Source organism: Neolamprologus multifasciatus, chromosome 18, assembly GCF_963576455.1.
Source record: "Neolamprologus multifasciatus chromosome 18, fNeoMul1.2, whole genome shotgun sequence".
Lineage (NCBI taxonomy): Eukaryota > Metazoa > Chordata > Actinopteri > Cichliformes > Cichlidae > Neolamprologus > Neolamprologus multifasciatus.
Genome location: NC_140456.1, coordinates 21,927,538 through 21,943,435, shown reverse-complemented (window position 1 = coordinate 21,943,435; position 15,898 = coordinate 21,927,538). Strand labels below are relative to the sequence as shown.

The 15,898-nt window shown below is 41.5% G+C and overlaps 1 protein-coding gene across 2 annotated transcripts; it reads right to left on the bottom strand.

Moving 5' to 3' along the window:
- Positions 1 to 4,914: 4,914 nt before the first annotated feature.
- mau2 (MAU2 sister chromatid cohesion factor) lies at positions 4,915 to 15,708 on the bottom strand. 2 transcript variants are annotated; one of them, XM_085139531.1, is made up of 19 exons: positions 15,334 to 15,708; positions 15,202 to 15,216; positions 14,990 to 15,058; positions 14,415 to 14,510; positions 14,223 to 14,317; positions 14,098 to 14,125; positions 13,841 to 13,996; positions 12,401 to 12,547; positions 12,207 to 12,297; positions 12,020 to 12,123; positions 11,801 to 11,878; positions 10,598 to 10,663; positions 10,222 to 10,305; positions 10,041 to 10,090; positions 9,864 to 9,941; positions 9,678 to 9,789; positions 9,483 to 9,573; positions 6,290 to 6,417; positions 4,915 to 6,200 (listed from the first exon to the last, which is right to left on the bottom strand). In XM_085139531.1, the coding sequence occupies exons 1-19, from the start codon at positions 15,565 to 15,567 to the stop codon at positions 6,126 to 6,128; spliced, it is 1,797 nt and encodes a 598-aa protein (XP_084995657.1). In that variant the 5' UTR covers positions 15,568 to 15,708; the 3' UTR covers positions 4,915 to 6,125. The 2 variants fall into 2 exon arrangements, 1 of the variants encoding a protein (XP_084995657.1); XR_014870498.1 differs by lacking the exon at positions 4,915 to 6,200 and adding an exon at positions 7,750 to 7,848 and having other exon boundaries at positions 6,299 to 6,417.
- Between the last annotated feature and the right edge of the window lie 190 nt (positions 15,709 to 15,898).

The following is a 15,898-nucleotide window of genomic DNA, read 5'->3' as shown; positions in this document are numbered from 1 at the left end:
AAAAAGAGCTCTCTCTCTAGATGTTGCTGTGTCATCGGGTCTGATTGTTTCTGTCCCCTCATCCCACTGTTCCATCTCCTGAGGCTACAGATTGTCTCGTGTAAAGCAATCACATCTGTAGCAAGGGAGCCATCTTCACATAATCACCCAGCACAAAGAAAAAAAAAATCAAATAAAGATGAAGGGGGGGGGGGGGGAAGGGGGTCTTGAGTTTACAGGTTGTGATGAATCTTTCTGTAAATATTGCTCCTCCTCCTCCAGCAGACCCATGGAGAAGAACTGCGTTATCCCAGCTCTATTAAAAAACAATCAGGGCTGTGAGTTGCACTTGAGAACACTGAAGTCATCTCTTCTGTGTTATTTCTGGTCACTTTCTGCAACCCCTGGGGGAAGTTTTTCCAAGCCACAAGTCAAAGCACTTTGAATGAAAAGACTTCAAAGCGGAGCGGTCCACCTCTGGAAGAGGTCTACAAGGTGGAAGGCTTGCCAGACTTTTGTTTTGTTTTGTTTTTTTAGGATACATAAACTGAAGATATTAGATGTCTGCTATTGACATTTAGTGAACATTTGCTTTTGGGGTATAAAATACAGAAAATACAGTTCACTTGGGACAGGCTTGGACTGACTGACTGATTTCATCAAACAAATCAGTACATTTATGTTAATGACAACGTTGTATGCCGGTAGATATATGAGTGATTCACTACCCCTCCAACAGGAGGGCTTTATGACAATAAATGAGTGAAATCTTGGAGACTTTGGGTGTCTTTGGGTTTTATTCTCACATTGTGTGGACAGTGTTACACACACACACTAATTGGCTAATTCATCATTTAATCAAAGTGGATAATTAACCAAACGAACAACCTTGAAGTGAGTACTATTGACAAAGTGTGAAGCCAGACACTTAATAAGGCTTATTGGGTTACATACATGCTTGTCATGTGATCTATGTTAGACGTGTACATAGCTTGTTTAAATAGGCTGGACCTGTTAAGTAACAAAGTAGCTCATAAAGATTATTAAACAAAGCAGATTTTATTCACACACACACACACACACACATATATATATATATAATTGATATGCTAGTAGAAATTGTGTTTATTAAGGTCAGGATTGTACACTCTGCCAGGTTTTACAGGTCCTGTCCAGGTGGAAAGGGTTCAGCTCAGAAATCATAGTGAGGCGAGGCCAGCCTGCAGCTCCTCTCTCCGTGTGGAGCAGGCCTAATGGCCGCCCGTTACGACATGACAGCTTCAACTTAATCCTCATTAAGCACTGTAACAATGCAGGAAGTAGCAGCAGCAGTCACGATTAGGCGGGCTCACTATTTGGCAGGAAATGGCTCCTTTCAGCAGCTACGTCCAAGACACCTAGAGCGTCCCAAAAGTTTTCACTTCTCACTGTAACCTCCTCCTCCTTCTCCTCCGGTGGAGACAATCACCCGGCGGCATCGGTGCACGAAGGAATAAAGGAGGAGAGAGGGGGTGGGTGTAGGTGTACTGGGATCAGATTGATTAGAAATTAGGTATTGAGAAAAAAAAAAAAAGAGCTTTCGTAAGGGGGTCTCCGATGAATGCTGGTATCTGCGTCAGGCTGCCTAACCTCATGTTCGTGGGTGGAAATTTCGTGCTTTTTCTGAACGCGGACAAAGGCAACTGCGCATCAAGTTAACACTCATGCACACATTTAGCGCCCAGAAGGAGTTATTTGATCATTTTCACATTAAACAAGTTATAAATTTGAAGTCAGGGCGCAGATGTTTGCTGTTCCTGTGAATTCATTTGTAAAAGCTTTGAAGGACTCATGATTCCCACCCTGCTGGCCTTTCTCCAACTTGCGTAAAAATCAATTCAAGCGTCTTTAAAGAGGAAAATGAGTCTACGGGCATGCCGATCAGACATAACCACCTATAAGAAAGGGATCTATTAAACCAACTCAGCCTGACACCAATTAAGTGTTCATTCAATGTTTTAGGGGTTTCATTGGTGCTATAGGGTCCTCACCAGTTTACATTATAAACTGTGCTGATGTTACACCATCTTTCTAACGTATGAATGATTACTGTCTGTTCTCTAATCAGATTACGCAGATAAAGTTTGGCGTAATCACGGTGATAAAAATGTAATGGAGTCTCCACCGCGCGCACGCATGTGTGTGTCTGTCTCCCTCTGTGGCAGGACTCTGCAGGCTGGCTGCTCACTGAACAGTGAAACCTTGTCTCCCTCTGCCCCCGGTGTGCCTTCATGTCCTACCTCAGATGCATGCCTTACCTCAGCAGAGAAGACAGATGGCTGATTTTCAAAATAACTGCTCCAAATTCATCATCCCGAGTGAATGATGGGTTGTAGGTGTAAAGTGGTGGACGTGTAGCTTTTTAATTTTGTGTACTGAGGTTTGAGAATATGTTGTGGCACACATTTTCACTTTTCACATCTTCTGCAACTCATTCACCAAAATGAAGAGGTTTTAAAAGTGGACCCAGCTTTCACCATACCTGAAACACGAGACCTTTTGTTGGCTTTTTGTCTGAGCAGGTGATGGTCTTCACTTCCCTTGTGGTCCTGATGTCATTCACACTTTTCATGCGCTGCAAAGATATTATTAACACGTACAGTGGTTATGTACAGCAGTAGGCTTAATGTGAAATGACTTTTCTATTCACTGTTCTCACTCCTACATAAAGATGCATATACTGTAGTTTTTCACATCATAACCTTTTCTCCTTAAATTAATCAAATGTAAGATTCATGTCTGTCTTTTAAGCATGTCTTAACCTCCTGGTCACCTGTGACCCATCATGGTTAGGTTTATTGAACCTATTAAAGAAGTAAACTAGAAGATAAATTTATCTTCATACAGTGGGGTTGCAATTTTTCTATTAAAAGTTTTTCAGTTTGGGTGATTAAAACAGATAAATTCTATTAAACAAAATAAAACTATCCCAGCCATTAGATGGTCAACCGGCTCCAGAAGATGGAAAAACTTGTCATTTCCACACACACGTAAAAAAAAAGAAAAGAAAAAGAACAAATCCAAGTTGAATCATAGAGAAATAAACTCCAGCATGGTGGCTTTAACAAACTCTTCTGGTTGATTCTCACTCATCCCCCCCGGCCCCTGCCCCACGGTTGTCCATGCTTCCCCAGGACTGGCCGTTAGGCCTACACCACAGCTCGGAAACCGCTGCATTAATCAAACATCATCTCAGGCGTTCATAAAACGTCAAACCCTTTTAGAAGACAGGCTGTATAATTAAAATCAGGTCTTGTGGTTGAACTTAACTTTTGTGTGGACTGGGAGAATTCTTTGCAAAACAGCTCTTTGACTTTACGTCACGCACAAAGTTTTGGGTTTCACATTTTTTGGTGCATTTTCCTCCACTACGATCCATCTGTATGCCAGGAAATTAAAAGGCGGACAGACATCACTGTGCGGCAACGCAGTGGAAGTGAAGACTGCTCTTAACACATTCAAGCGACTCCCATAAATCGATGCAGTGTTCAAACTGTGTTTTTTGGACATTTTTTAAAATAATGTACAAGAATTATGGAACCCAGTGGACGCACTGAACATGTGGACAAAATAATTCAATTACAGCACATCAGCCTGGTTTCCCACACAGTTCAATGTGATGTAATGCAGAGTATGTGCTTCTACTGGAGAAGCTAAAACAGCTAAATCTTTGGTATGGCTCTGCAGGCATTATTTCACTCAATATGTGCTGAACACACAGTTATCAGGCTTTCTCCTCGCTGCAGCGCCGCACGTTGTTTCAGAGTGGATCCAAGTGTAGAAGCATATTCAGTGAAAACAAACAAATCATTCAACTTTAGAATCTTTATTCATAAAAAAAAGTTATACAAGTGTTAAAGTTAAGTCATGAAAATGACATGGCGAACAGAAATTAAACATTCCCTTTTATGACATGCTGTGAAATGCCAATAAAATAAATGGCAACCGAACGTCTTTGCTTTATCGCAATAATCACTATGCAGCTGACAAAACTCAGTAGTTGATTTTTAAAATACATTTGTAAAACTGTCTTAACTAATTAAATCTTTTCCTACTTTAGCATGAACTCAAAAATCATATCCTACATGCTATATAATAATATATCAAAACTATTATAAATTGTGTCGGCAAAAAACAAAAAAACCCTTAAATAAATAAGTTATTTAAATATAGATACATAAAGAGATCATCTGGAAGAGATAAGTGATAACTGAAAACAGTATAATTCTGAAAACGTTTACAGGTTTCATTGTGAAACGGCACATGTGCAAAGAGGTAACAGTCGGTTCTATTTTAGTAGAAATGCTATTCTTATTACTGGTTTGTTGACCCGGAGAAAATGTGCACAGCATAGAGATATACACAGTGAGAGTGAAATGACAAAAATCTAAAGGGAAACTCAGTCAGGCTGCAAGACTGTAGTGTCAAAAGATGTCAGATTAGTCTTTTTTTGTGACATCACAGTCACATTTTACACTTTACATAAAACTGAACGTTCAATAAGTTCTTATGAAGTTTACAAAATGCTCCGCTGGTTTGGCCGTTTCATACAACTTTAAACATTTGATCCTTTTCAGCGAGTAAGCCATATCAAACATATCATTGCATAACATTAACATAATTACACATAGTATGCTTTGTAATGCGTATCCAAATATATCCTGTGCTTTTAAAGAGACAAATACTGAACTCGTGCACAACGACAAACTAAACGCATCTGTATGGCCACTGGTTCGACTTTAAAACGAACTCTTCAAAACTAAAAGCTTTATTTGACTTAATATAAGAACACATTCATGGTGGTTTGAAACAAAGGTTAAGAGACAAGCTGCGTCTGTCACGTTCGTGGAACAACGCAGGTGAATTTAAAAGAAAAGTTCAACAAAACTGCAGATCTTTTGTTTCATACAGAAAGAAGCAGGTCAGGTGGTGGGCATCACAGGTGTGCTCAGTGGAGTCTGTTGCTCAGAAAAAAGCCACACACACTGTTTTTATACTAGCCTATGTTAGCAGCAACACATAGTACTCACTCGCTTCCATTATTTTTTGAGGTATTTAAAAGAACCCAATGTTTTCTGAAAACATTCAAAGTTACTCTGTTATGCTTTAATGGAGTTAAAAGCCTTGCAAAGTTACAAAGACCAACGTTAGTGTCAAACTGGAGTTATTCTCAATAACAGAACTTCCTGAAACGCCCGTTTACAGTCCAGGCTTTCTACCTCACTGTGTATAACACAATGCACGCATGCATGACGACTAGTGTGACACACCCACAGACAAAGATTAAAGAGCGGATTAAATCCAGATGCAGTCAGCTGTTATTCTGCATCCACTTCTGCTAACTTAAAAAAGTATCAGGTGGTCTTCATACACTCTGCGAGTTACTGCAATGTCCCCACAACATGAGGAAAATCTCTATAAGCTTAGTGTTTGTATGCTGTGTGGCTAATGTGGCTAACAGTACTGTCTGCTTGTTCTCTCCAGCTCTCTTCATTCACATGTACTGCCTGTTCTAACACCCCAAACAAAACTCATTTACAGATCTTCACACAAACCCACCTCAGTACGACTAAAGCAAACTAGCCATCACTTTGAAACCATCTTTCCTCCCGTTGCTCTCTGTTGCTAAAATCGCTGTTCGATAAAAGTCACTGTTCACATTGGCTAAAAGCACGGCAGTGTTGTGGTTTCAGGTAAATTTCAGAAAGAAGGTAAAAGGCAGGCAAAGGGCTTTTAAAACCGAGTGTTTCAGACAGTGGGTGAAAAGTGGCACCGCTGCAGTGTACAGTGTAAATGTGTGAAAACTATTCTAGTGAGTATGAGCCTATAAAGAACCACAACAGGGGCACTTTAACCCAGCCAAACCCAGCTGTGATGCCCCAGTGCCCCAAAAAGATGAAGGAAAGCACCAAATGGAAGTCTGCCAAATGACACAGTGCAGTGTGCCTCATTTTTTCCCTTAAATTCATTACTCCTCCTTTCTCTCTCTCACTCTTTTTTTTTTACCCTTTTATCAGCTGCTTCTACTTTCAGACACCCCAGTTTTCTTTAACCGTTTTGTCTGCAGCAGCTGCTCTGTCTCTCATTTTGTCTGTGGCATCGAGTTCTCAGAGTAGGCTGCCCAGGCTGGTCGTGGGTCCATTCTGAGGCTGGAACTGCACAGGAGGGAGGCCGTCCGTCCACTGAAACACAAAACAGAGGTTCCTTTGAAAACCCAACCAGGGTGGAGTGACTCACTGTTTATAGTGTGACTGATTGATGATGTGCTCACACTGATGAGGTTGTGTTCAGGGAGGCTGCAGGCTGCGATGTGGTCCTGCAGGAGCTGCTGGGAGAAGTTCTGATGCATCTGCGTGGCCTCGTGGGCGTCCATGGTGTTTCCACAAGCCTTGTTCAAATCTGCTGGGAAAAGATTTAATTGTGTATGCTGATGATTGTTAAATTATTTTGGATCCAAACACCATTTCCAAACCTAGAATACGCCGTACGTGTACGTGTGTGTACTGTGATTAAATGATTTTTCACCCACTTGTTTTTCCCCAAGCTTCGTTCAGTTCTAATTCAGTTGTGGCTTCATTACTCTGTGATTTATTGATGCTCTAACTGGCTGAGAAATGCATATCACTGCCCTTTCTGCAAGGGATCTTTCACCGTGAACTGAATACTGGTGCAAAATGATCAGCTGGAAATCAAAAAGCACTTTTGTTATTCGAAGGGAGCGACAACTGTGCCAGGAAGGCGATGGTGTGTTCTTAGTATGTTCACTTGGCCAAAAATAACAATGTACTTCAAAGAAACGTAGCAGGTATTTTGTACTGTGCTGTAGCCGTGGAGCCATGGAGTTTATTTATCATAATCACATCATGAATTTTGACTAAAATAAACAAATTACTGTTAATTATCAACCACTGGGTTATCCATTACACCAAGCTAAAGCTGTCAAATAAGAGAATCCACAAATAAATACCATATTCATCAAAGTTACAATGTTCTGTTTTTTTCTTTTTGTTGTTGCTGAAAATAAGCTAACTAACTGTTAACTATTATGATGCTATGAGGGGGATGGGCTAGATAAGAGGTGGCCCATCAACAGAGTACCGTGAAAAGTCTCGAGTCACCTCTCATTGCTTTATGTTTTCTTCTAGGGAGCCAGACGTTCTTGTAGTTTCATAAAGTGCTCTTAAGCAATAGTTGTTCAAGCTTTCTGAAGGTCTTTCAGAGCTCTTCTTTGGTCATCGGCTGCTTTTTTCACTCATTTTTTAGGCCATTCCTTGTATCCGACCATTTTCAGGCTAATGTGTTTGTTTTGTTTGTTATGCTTAACACTGATCTTTGAATCACTCAAGGATAAAACAAAAAAAAAAAACTTGGGATGAAGGGGATGGGGATGAGGGATGAACCAGTGTTGTGTATACACATAACAGAAAACTGCACAAAGAACCAATTTTAAACCGTATCTTTAGGCATCAAAGTGCCTTAAGACAAAACAAAACAAACAAAAACCCCCCCCGGTTCGACAGGCATAAGATATTTTTGCAATAAAAAGGTGATTCTGAAAAAGCTGTTAGATAAAAACTTGGCATATCTCAACTTGGTGTGCAGTGTGTTCTTAAAAAAGTTGAGGACACTGGACAAGTGGAGGAACAAGTTGCAAGACTAAAACTATCTACAGCAGATGAACAGAATCTGAAAGTAATATCCTTAAGAAGTAGGAAAGAATTCAGTAAAGACCTGAGAGATGCATCTGGATCTTCAGCTGATCCATCTACTGTTCAGTGAAGCCTCATCAGAAATGGTCTCAGTAGAAGGGGTGGCTGTCAAAAAGCCATTCTTAAGGAAGGGAAACAAGGAGGAAAGGCTGAGGTATGCCAAACTACACAAGAGCTGGACTGACAATCAGTGGCGAAGATTTTATGGAGAGATTTACATTTTTATCGATTTGTGTGGATGAGGTGAGGAGAGAGGTACAACAGTGAGCGTTTACAGCCAGCTTTAAAACACGGTGGAGGCTCTGTCATGTTTTAGCTTCCTTTTCAGCCACTGGCATTGGGGATGTAGTCAAAATTGATGGAATTATGAATTCACCTGTACCATCAGATTCGGATACACCATGAAATAAAAGCACTAAACTGGCAAAGGCTTCATTTTTCAGCATGACGACGATCCCAAACACACTGCCGATAAAATAAAAGCATGCCCGGATATCAGTGGATATGGACTGACTTCCCAAAAACCCAGACATCAACAATATTGAAGCAGTGTGAGATCATCTTCACAGAGAACAGAACAAAAGGCAGAAACATCCAAAGAAGAGCTTTGAATGTCCTTCAAGGAAGTGTAAAGAAATATTCCTGGAGACTACTTAAATTACAAGAAAGCTGCCTAGACAGTTCAGCCTGTGTTAATGATTAAAGATTGTCATACCAGATGTGGACTTTTAAGCTTGTTAGAAGTGTACAAACTCTGTTTTTGCCTTATATACTGTATTCCCATGTATATTTGTACATGTTTCAATAAACCACTGCATCCGTTTCCTATTTTCTGGGCAAAATGTAATGAAATAAGAGGTGGCTTGAGAGTTTTGCGCAGTCACATAGTAGCTCATGCTCAAACACTACTCACAGGACTGTGTAGTGTTCAAAAACAAAGTGAGACATTTACACTGCTTGGCTGTACTGCACCGACTAATGAGAATAAAACCCCACTGCAGGTGGAGGAGGCTCGCAAACAGAAATGTTTGAGTTCACAAAGTTTATGGCTACATAGTCAGAAGTAACTATGGTCATAAAAATCATGAAAATATGTGAAGATATGAACTTGTCACTGACCACATTACTGATGTCAGCATAACGGTGACAAGAAGCTCCATACCACACCTTTCTAATCTGGGAGTCGACCAATAGGATCCCTCCATGATCATGACTAAAATGATGACACATGTGACAAAGCTATCTCATCATTTCATGGAGTCCTTTCCTCATTTTGTGCGTACACAATTTATCAGCATGGAGAATCTCTGACTGCGTGACTCTGTGACTAGTGTGCATGACAGTTATACTCTGTAAATGGAAAGGGGCTCTCAAAATGACCATGACCTTTAGGGCAGTTTGGGTGAAGACCCATTGGGTAATCACTGTGTCATGACACTAGCTCATTGGTCCTTCAGCCTGATGAGCTAAACTTAATAATTAAGTTGAAACATCATCTCTCATAATAACTTCCCTAAGGTTCACAACTGAATGTATTCTTCAGGTTGAACTACTCCAAACACAGCGCTTGTCTATTGCGACCCCTTCAGGCCAAATATTGTCACAATTTTGTTGCTTGTAATCTTAAGAGGGATTTTAGCTCATAAAACCCCTCTTGAGATTACAAACTATTTGGACCCATCTTAGGTAAATTAATTTTATCCCATAAACTGACCATAACACAAAGATTGAAGAAAGGCTCTGTGACAGCTGTACCTTTAAGAAGTGCCGAAGACCAGAGCTGCACAGACATGTCTGGGATCTTGCTTGCCAGCTGCATGGCAGGAACCACCATGTTGTTGCTTTCCTGGAAAACGAAATGAAGTCGCGATCACATCCGCAGACCTAAAATAACTGTGCCACAGCGTGCGTGGTTTAACGTGCAGGACATGCGGTGGTTTGCAGTCTCACCCTGTGGTTGCCTAGAACAAAGAAGATGTGGCCCAGTAGGACGAGCGAGCAGGCCGTCAGCCTGTTTAGATCCTCTGCATTAGACATCTTCAGAGTCTCCCTTAAAAATCTCCTGTTGATATAAATTTTCATGATAATCTCCCTCATCCCAAACAACAAGGACAGAATATTAAAAAAGTAACTTACTTTGCCTCGTTGTAACGTCCCTGAAAGAAAGACAGGAGCCCTCTGATGTAAAACGCTGCAGCTCGAAGGCAATGAGAGCTGAAAAAGTCAAAGTTATTTTATTTTAAAACAATAAAAAAATGCCAAAAAAGTAACAAATCTGCACGATGTGTTTGTCTATGCAGCCTCAATAGTTACCTGACAGGAAAGTTGTGATCAGGGTTAATCCTCTCTAAAAGGCTATACAGCTGTTAATTAAAAAAAACAAAAACACAAACACACACACACAAAAAAGGGAATTTAAACCAAAGGAGGCAAACATTTATTTAAAAAAGGAAAAAAAGAATTTAAATACTAGATAAAGCAGCAACTTTCAAACCTCTTGATGTCTGTTCCCTTCCCGAATGTAGACGCTTGCCAGGTTTGTCACAATGAACGTCCACAGTTCCTGATGTGTCGTCATCTAACAGAGGAAAGAGACACAGGGACTCACTGACAGCACAGAGCTATCTGAACACCACAGAGCCAAAAAATAATAATAAAACTACAGTCATTGCTGACAGACGGTCACTTTGTGTAAAAAACGTTAGCCGTGCATGAACTGATACAAACAGATGTTTGGTATCCTACCGGGTTTCCAGTATATGGATAACCCGAAGAGTTCATGGCGAGTTCACAATGCACCTGGGACTTGGGATCTAAAAAGAAATGAAAGGACAAACAAATCCGGAGCTGATGGTGATGATGAAACTCACCTGCAGAGCTGCAGTGAACTGGGCTTCAGCATTGTCCATGCAGTTCACTGAGATACAGTACAGGCCCTGAGACACAAGAAGAGAAAACAGGTGTGAAAGCTTCATATTAAATGAGACAGTTGTAATTTGTAAACAGTAAGCGAGCAGTTAGAGAGGCACTTGAACAGAACCATAAGCTATAGAACATCAACCACAAGTGCACACTTATGTGACACATTTCATTGGGATTTAACTGAAACCTTGAAAAAGTACAGATCCTAAATGGGAAGGTTGTACATGCACCAGGAACCAATGTAAATACTTCTGCTGAACTTCTTTTTATAGAATCAGTCTTCTGAAATGTACTGAATGTCATATTTTCCATGAAGCTTTGTATCATCAGTCATGTAAAAAAGAACGTACGCAGTTTCAAAGCTGACATTTTACATATCAGACATAAAAAAAAAAAAAAAAGAACCATCTGGTCCTTAATCAGGTTTGTGATCAACAGCAAAGATGATGGAGTCAAAATCCAGAACCAGTGTGTGAAAAACTAAGTACACCTAATGATTCAATAGCTTGTAGAAGCACTTCTAGCAGTAATAACTTGAAGTGAACATTTTCTGTATGACCTCAATCTCTCGTGTTGCTGTGGAGGAATTTTAACCCACTCTTCTTCACAACGTTGCTTCATCTTGTGGAGGTTTGTGAGCATTCACTTATGCACAGCTCTCTTAAGGTCCCACCACAGACTTTCAGTCGGGTTAAAGTCTGGACTTTGACTCGGCCACTGTGGTAGGTTTGCTGCTGTGCTTGGTATCATTGTCCCACTGCATGACTCACTGTCAGCCAACCTTTATCTGTGTGGCAGATGGCTTCACATCTGACTCTATAATACTTTGGTATACAGTTTTCTAATGTGCCAACTGAGGTCTGCAGTCTGAGATGTAGTTCTTGAGTGTTTCTGCAGTTTCTCTGAGCAGTACACGCTCTGACCTTGGGGTGAATAATCATCCTCAGTGTAGAATGAACTTCAGTGACTCACTTCCCAGACTGATGGGCAGCAAAAATTGTTCCTTTAACATCACTGCTGATGTCCTTCCTTCTTCGTGCTGTGTTAAAACACACCTGAATGCTCCAGACCACGAAGCTACCAAAACCTCTGCTTTCATAGAAGTGCTCACAGCTGCTGCTCATGTGTATTTTCTTTGACTGCAGACTTACCAGGAGTGTATGAAGCTGGGCTGCATGGTTGGTAAACAGCCTGGGTGACTGCTGGCACAGCTGGCAAACCTGAGAAATCTGAACACAAACCATTGCAATCTTAAGCTACAACTGCAAACTGCTGAGAATCTCCAAAGTTAATGTCACAGAATCGATGCTTTTATCCAGAATCATTCATCTGACAACGCAAGGATAAAATCTCTACAGCTGGTGACTCACTTCTTGTAAAGCTGTGGCCTTGTGTCCAGTGACCAGCCGGCACATGATGATATGCTCCAGCAGGATGACTTGAAACGTGGACAGGATGGGACTGCTGTCCAGCACTTTGAGCACACAAATCGGAGGTGATTGATTAACACCATGATCAAGTAGGAAATAATAAGCGAGTGTACGCCATCAAACTTACTCTTCAGCTTCTCCAGCTGCATGAGCGCCTTGTCTGTGTACTTCTGTGCTTTCTCCAAGTATCCCGCCTGCATGGAGTGCATCACAGTCACCTTTTCAGACAAAAACAAACAAGCGATATTACACAAAACGTTATCTGCTTTTGCACTATACTTTCAGTCTTTCGCAAGCTGTGTGTCAGTAACAGCGTCTCACCAGATACACAAGCACACACATGTGCTCCTTGGGCAGCCAGTGGAAAAGGGCTGCTGGATTAGTGGGAAGGATCTCATCGTCGTGGAGAGTGGAGATGGTCTGGATGCACTGCTGCAGCTGCTTCAGACAGGGCTTCACGCTCTTTACCTGAATCCGACACATGCACAGACACTTTGAAGGCTACAGTCGGTCATTTAAACGAAAAAATAAAATTTAATACTCTTTTTATACAGTGATTAGTGTGTAAATATGCCTTCCAACAAATTTATGCATTCTCATAACTTGAGAATTAATCCATTAAAAATAAGTAGGAGCAGGCACCAGTGAGTAGAAGCTGACATGTTACCCTTTAATCTTAAATACAGTGGGCCTTTCACCAAATCCAGTTTTATGTATGTGGCTAGAGACCAGCCGCATAAGTAGGACACCAAAGGTCAGGGAGAAGAGAAGTCGTAGCCGTTCCTGTGACGTGGAAGCAAATCATGCCTGCACTTCCAGACTGCAGATATGAAGAATCATAAATGTGTTTTCTCGTCAGAGAAGGGCCCCCGTCACCGAAGAAGTGAAAGCGTGAAGGAAAGAGATAACCCACCGGCATCTAGATAAAACCTTCTCAACACCTGAAGTCTCATCTATGAACTGAAGTCAGGGCTCTAACACACAAAAAACGCACACAAGCATCTTATCTCCAGGTAGCTGACAATAAGACGGCTAAACAACATCAGCAGCTGGTTATAAGCTAACATTATTGCCAGGCTCGAGTGTTCTGAAAATTCCACTTTTCCTGTGATAAACTGATTACACTCTCTCACCACATGAGGGTTTATTCACCAAACATTAGAGCCCAGCAATGTTAGACCCACTTTAAAGAAAGTTTCACCAATGCTGGCTAACAACAGGAAATAGAGCAGCGTTTACTGACAGAAACGTTCAGCATATCCTCAACAACTCATCACAGTAATGCTGTTATCAAACAGAACTGAGCTTCACTGACTCAACAGCCAATATCGGACTCCTTTTACAAAGCTTCACAGCCTCCAATACACTAAATAGATGTGGACACATATTGATATCTGAGGTAAACAGCGGACAGACAGCCTACACTCATAACAGATGAGCGGAGGTGAGAGTTGTTTGCTTTACAGTGGCCACCGTCGCTGGAACTACGCATTTGAATTGGGATGGATAAGAAGACAGAACTTAGTTATCCCCAATCTGCAATCTACTGACATCTAGTGGTGAGATTTTACACACTGCAGCTTTAACTTTGCTCTGAGCATCATTTTAGCATAATGTAAAAGCATACAGATTTATATTTGATATCTGGCACAAGTTATGGGGTTAAAAAAAAACTTTATTTAAAATGGATGTTTCTTACATTTTTATGAAACTTCAACAATAACGTATGTATTTAGAGCCGGTTTTGACCCACGGGCATACCTGTCCAGCATCCAGGTAGTGTGTAACCTGCAATACCAGGAAGAAAACTCTCAGCGACTCCTTCTGAATGGGGTTTCCCTGCCAGTTCTCCACAATGGTCCCACATAGTGTCAGCAGCGGGTGGACCTCGCTCAGCTTCCTCTCCATCAGCAGTAGCTACAGGGCCGCAAACACACATTAAGAAGCTGCATAATCAGAAAACAACACAGGTTAACACATCGAGCGCTTTTAGTTAGAGGAGAATGATTTAAGCTTACCATTCCTTTGCTTAACAAGAAGAGGGCTCTGTGGGAAAATGAAAGAACAAACTTAACGTGAGTCAATGCATGACCACGGATGAATCACTTATCTCACTCAAAAAACAGAAATCTGACCCGTTTACCTCGTGTATTCTGATCCCATGACTCTTGCGTACTCTGCTCCGACTCCTAATAGGTCACAGGCGGACACCAAATCTTTCTCCAGTGCGTGCAGTTGCTGAAGGAGACAGAACAACATTGCGCTCATACATCAGCCACGCTTCAAATTAACATAACAGGCACGAGTAGGTTTGTAATGTTGAGATGTTTCTTACTGCCAGCTGAAAAAGCAGCCTGCAGTGCCAGTAGGGAGTTTGCTGGGAGATCTGGATGGCCTTCCGCAGCACCGGCTTTGCAGAGTCCACCAAGTTCTTGGAGAAAGAAGCAAATAAGTAATTGAAAGAGAATCTGAATTCATTTTCTCTTGAATTTAAGTCACAATCTAATTGGAATCAGCTTTATTGATCAACTATGTGTACAAGCACAAAGAATTAAGCTCCAGTTATTTCTTTGCTCTCAGTGTACAGAACAGAGTAGACAAGAGAGGATGCTGACAAGACATCAACATGGCACACAGACAGTTATATATACACAAACACACATGCATGAGAGCATGCATTTTATTCATTCAGATTATTGGCCAGAGGTTTTTCAGGTTGTTATCTCTGAGTTCTGAACACAAGGCTTGCACGTGACTCAGGTGTGCTCAGCGGTACAGTGAGTACAGCGAGTATGACGTCACTGCGCGCAAAACCCAATAAAATAAACAAATGCACCTCTGCTAAAGTTTGTCCAGGCATTGTTTTTTTTTTACGAACAGGGAAGATGATGATAACATGGATGTACATACCTGTTGACAGTAAAACTCGGAGAGAATACTCGCTGCCTCAAACTTGACATCTTCAAACTGAGAGATCTGATAGGTGTTGTTAAAGATGCAACCTACAATGTGAAAACTCACCTGGTTTTAAGGAGATGCTTAAGTGGCACAACTTATAAAAAAAAACCAAACCAAAAACGGGTTGCATGGGTTTTAATACTGCACATGAAAAAGGATATCTGCTGTGATATGAACCACTAAGGAAGAAAAAAAAGGAAACAGATCATCAGTGAGAGCACGGTGGACCCTGGGTGGTGCAGTGATCATAAACGGTGGTGGAGGTGTTTCTAGTACTGATCATCAGTGCTGCTTACCGCTTTCTCCAGGTGACTCTGGGCCAGCTCGCCGTTCTTTGTCTGGCGGTACAGCACCGAGCCCAGCTGGAGGTGAGTCCGGGCCTCGACCCTCGGGGGCGGCTTGAACTGAAACACTGCTTGCAGACAGTGGACGCAGAGCCGGATCTTTGGAGGACTCGACGTGCGGAAATGTTCCGCAAAGCCCAGCAGAGCCAGATACCAAGGCTCCGGGGCCTCTGTGCTCGCTGCCATCCCAAGTCGTCCGGGGATAAAAACAACAATTTACCGTTGGGACAACGTCCCCAGCTTCAGCTTGCCCCAGCTGCGCGTTCCACCTCTGTCATTTGCATGAATCGGAGTAATAGCGCCAAGGAGCTAGTCCGAAGAAAAATGACTTCCGGTTGTAGCTTTTCAAATATGGACACACCAAACAAAAACATATTTAGTATGTTGTAAACCTATCTGTTAAACTTGCCTGACGTGGATACAACATTCAAACAGAAAGAACAATTTTCCATCATTTAGTTTTTTGACAAGTTACTTTTATAAATAATTGAAATTACCTCCTTTATTTTGAAAGGGT

Bases quoted from the DNA above. Each gene is read 5' to 3' on its own strand.
- mau2 (XM_085139531.1), bottom strand. From the start codon at position 15,567: ATGGCAGCGAGCACAGAGGCCCCGGAGCCTTGGTATCTGGCTCTGCTG. The intron at 13,997-14,097 runs GTAAGCTTAAAT...GCGGCCCTGTAG, and splicing joins TCTTGTTAAGCAAAGGAATG to CTACTGCTGATGGAGAGGAA. The intron at 12,548-13,840 runs GTATGCCCGTGG...TGTCGGATTCAG, and splicing joins ACTACCTGGATGCTGGACAG to GTAAAGAGCGTGAAGCCCTG.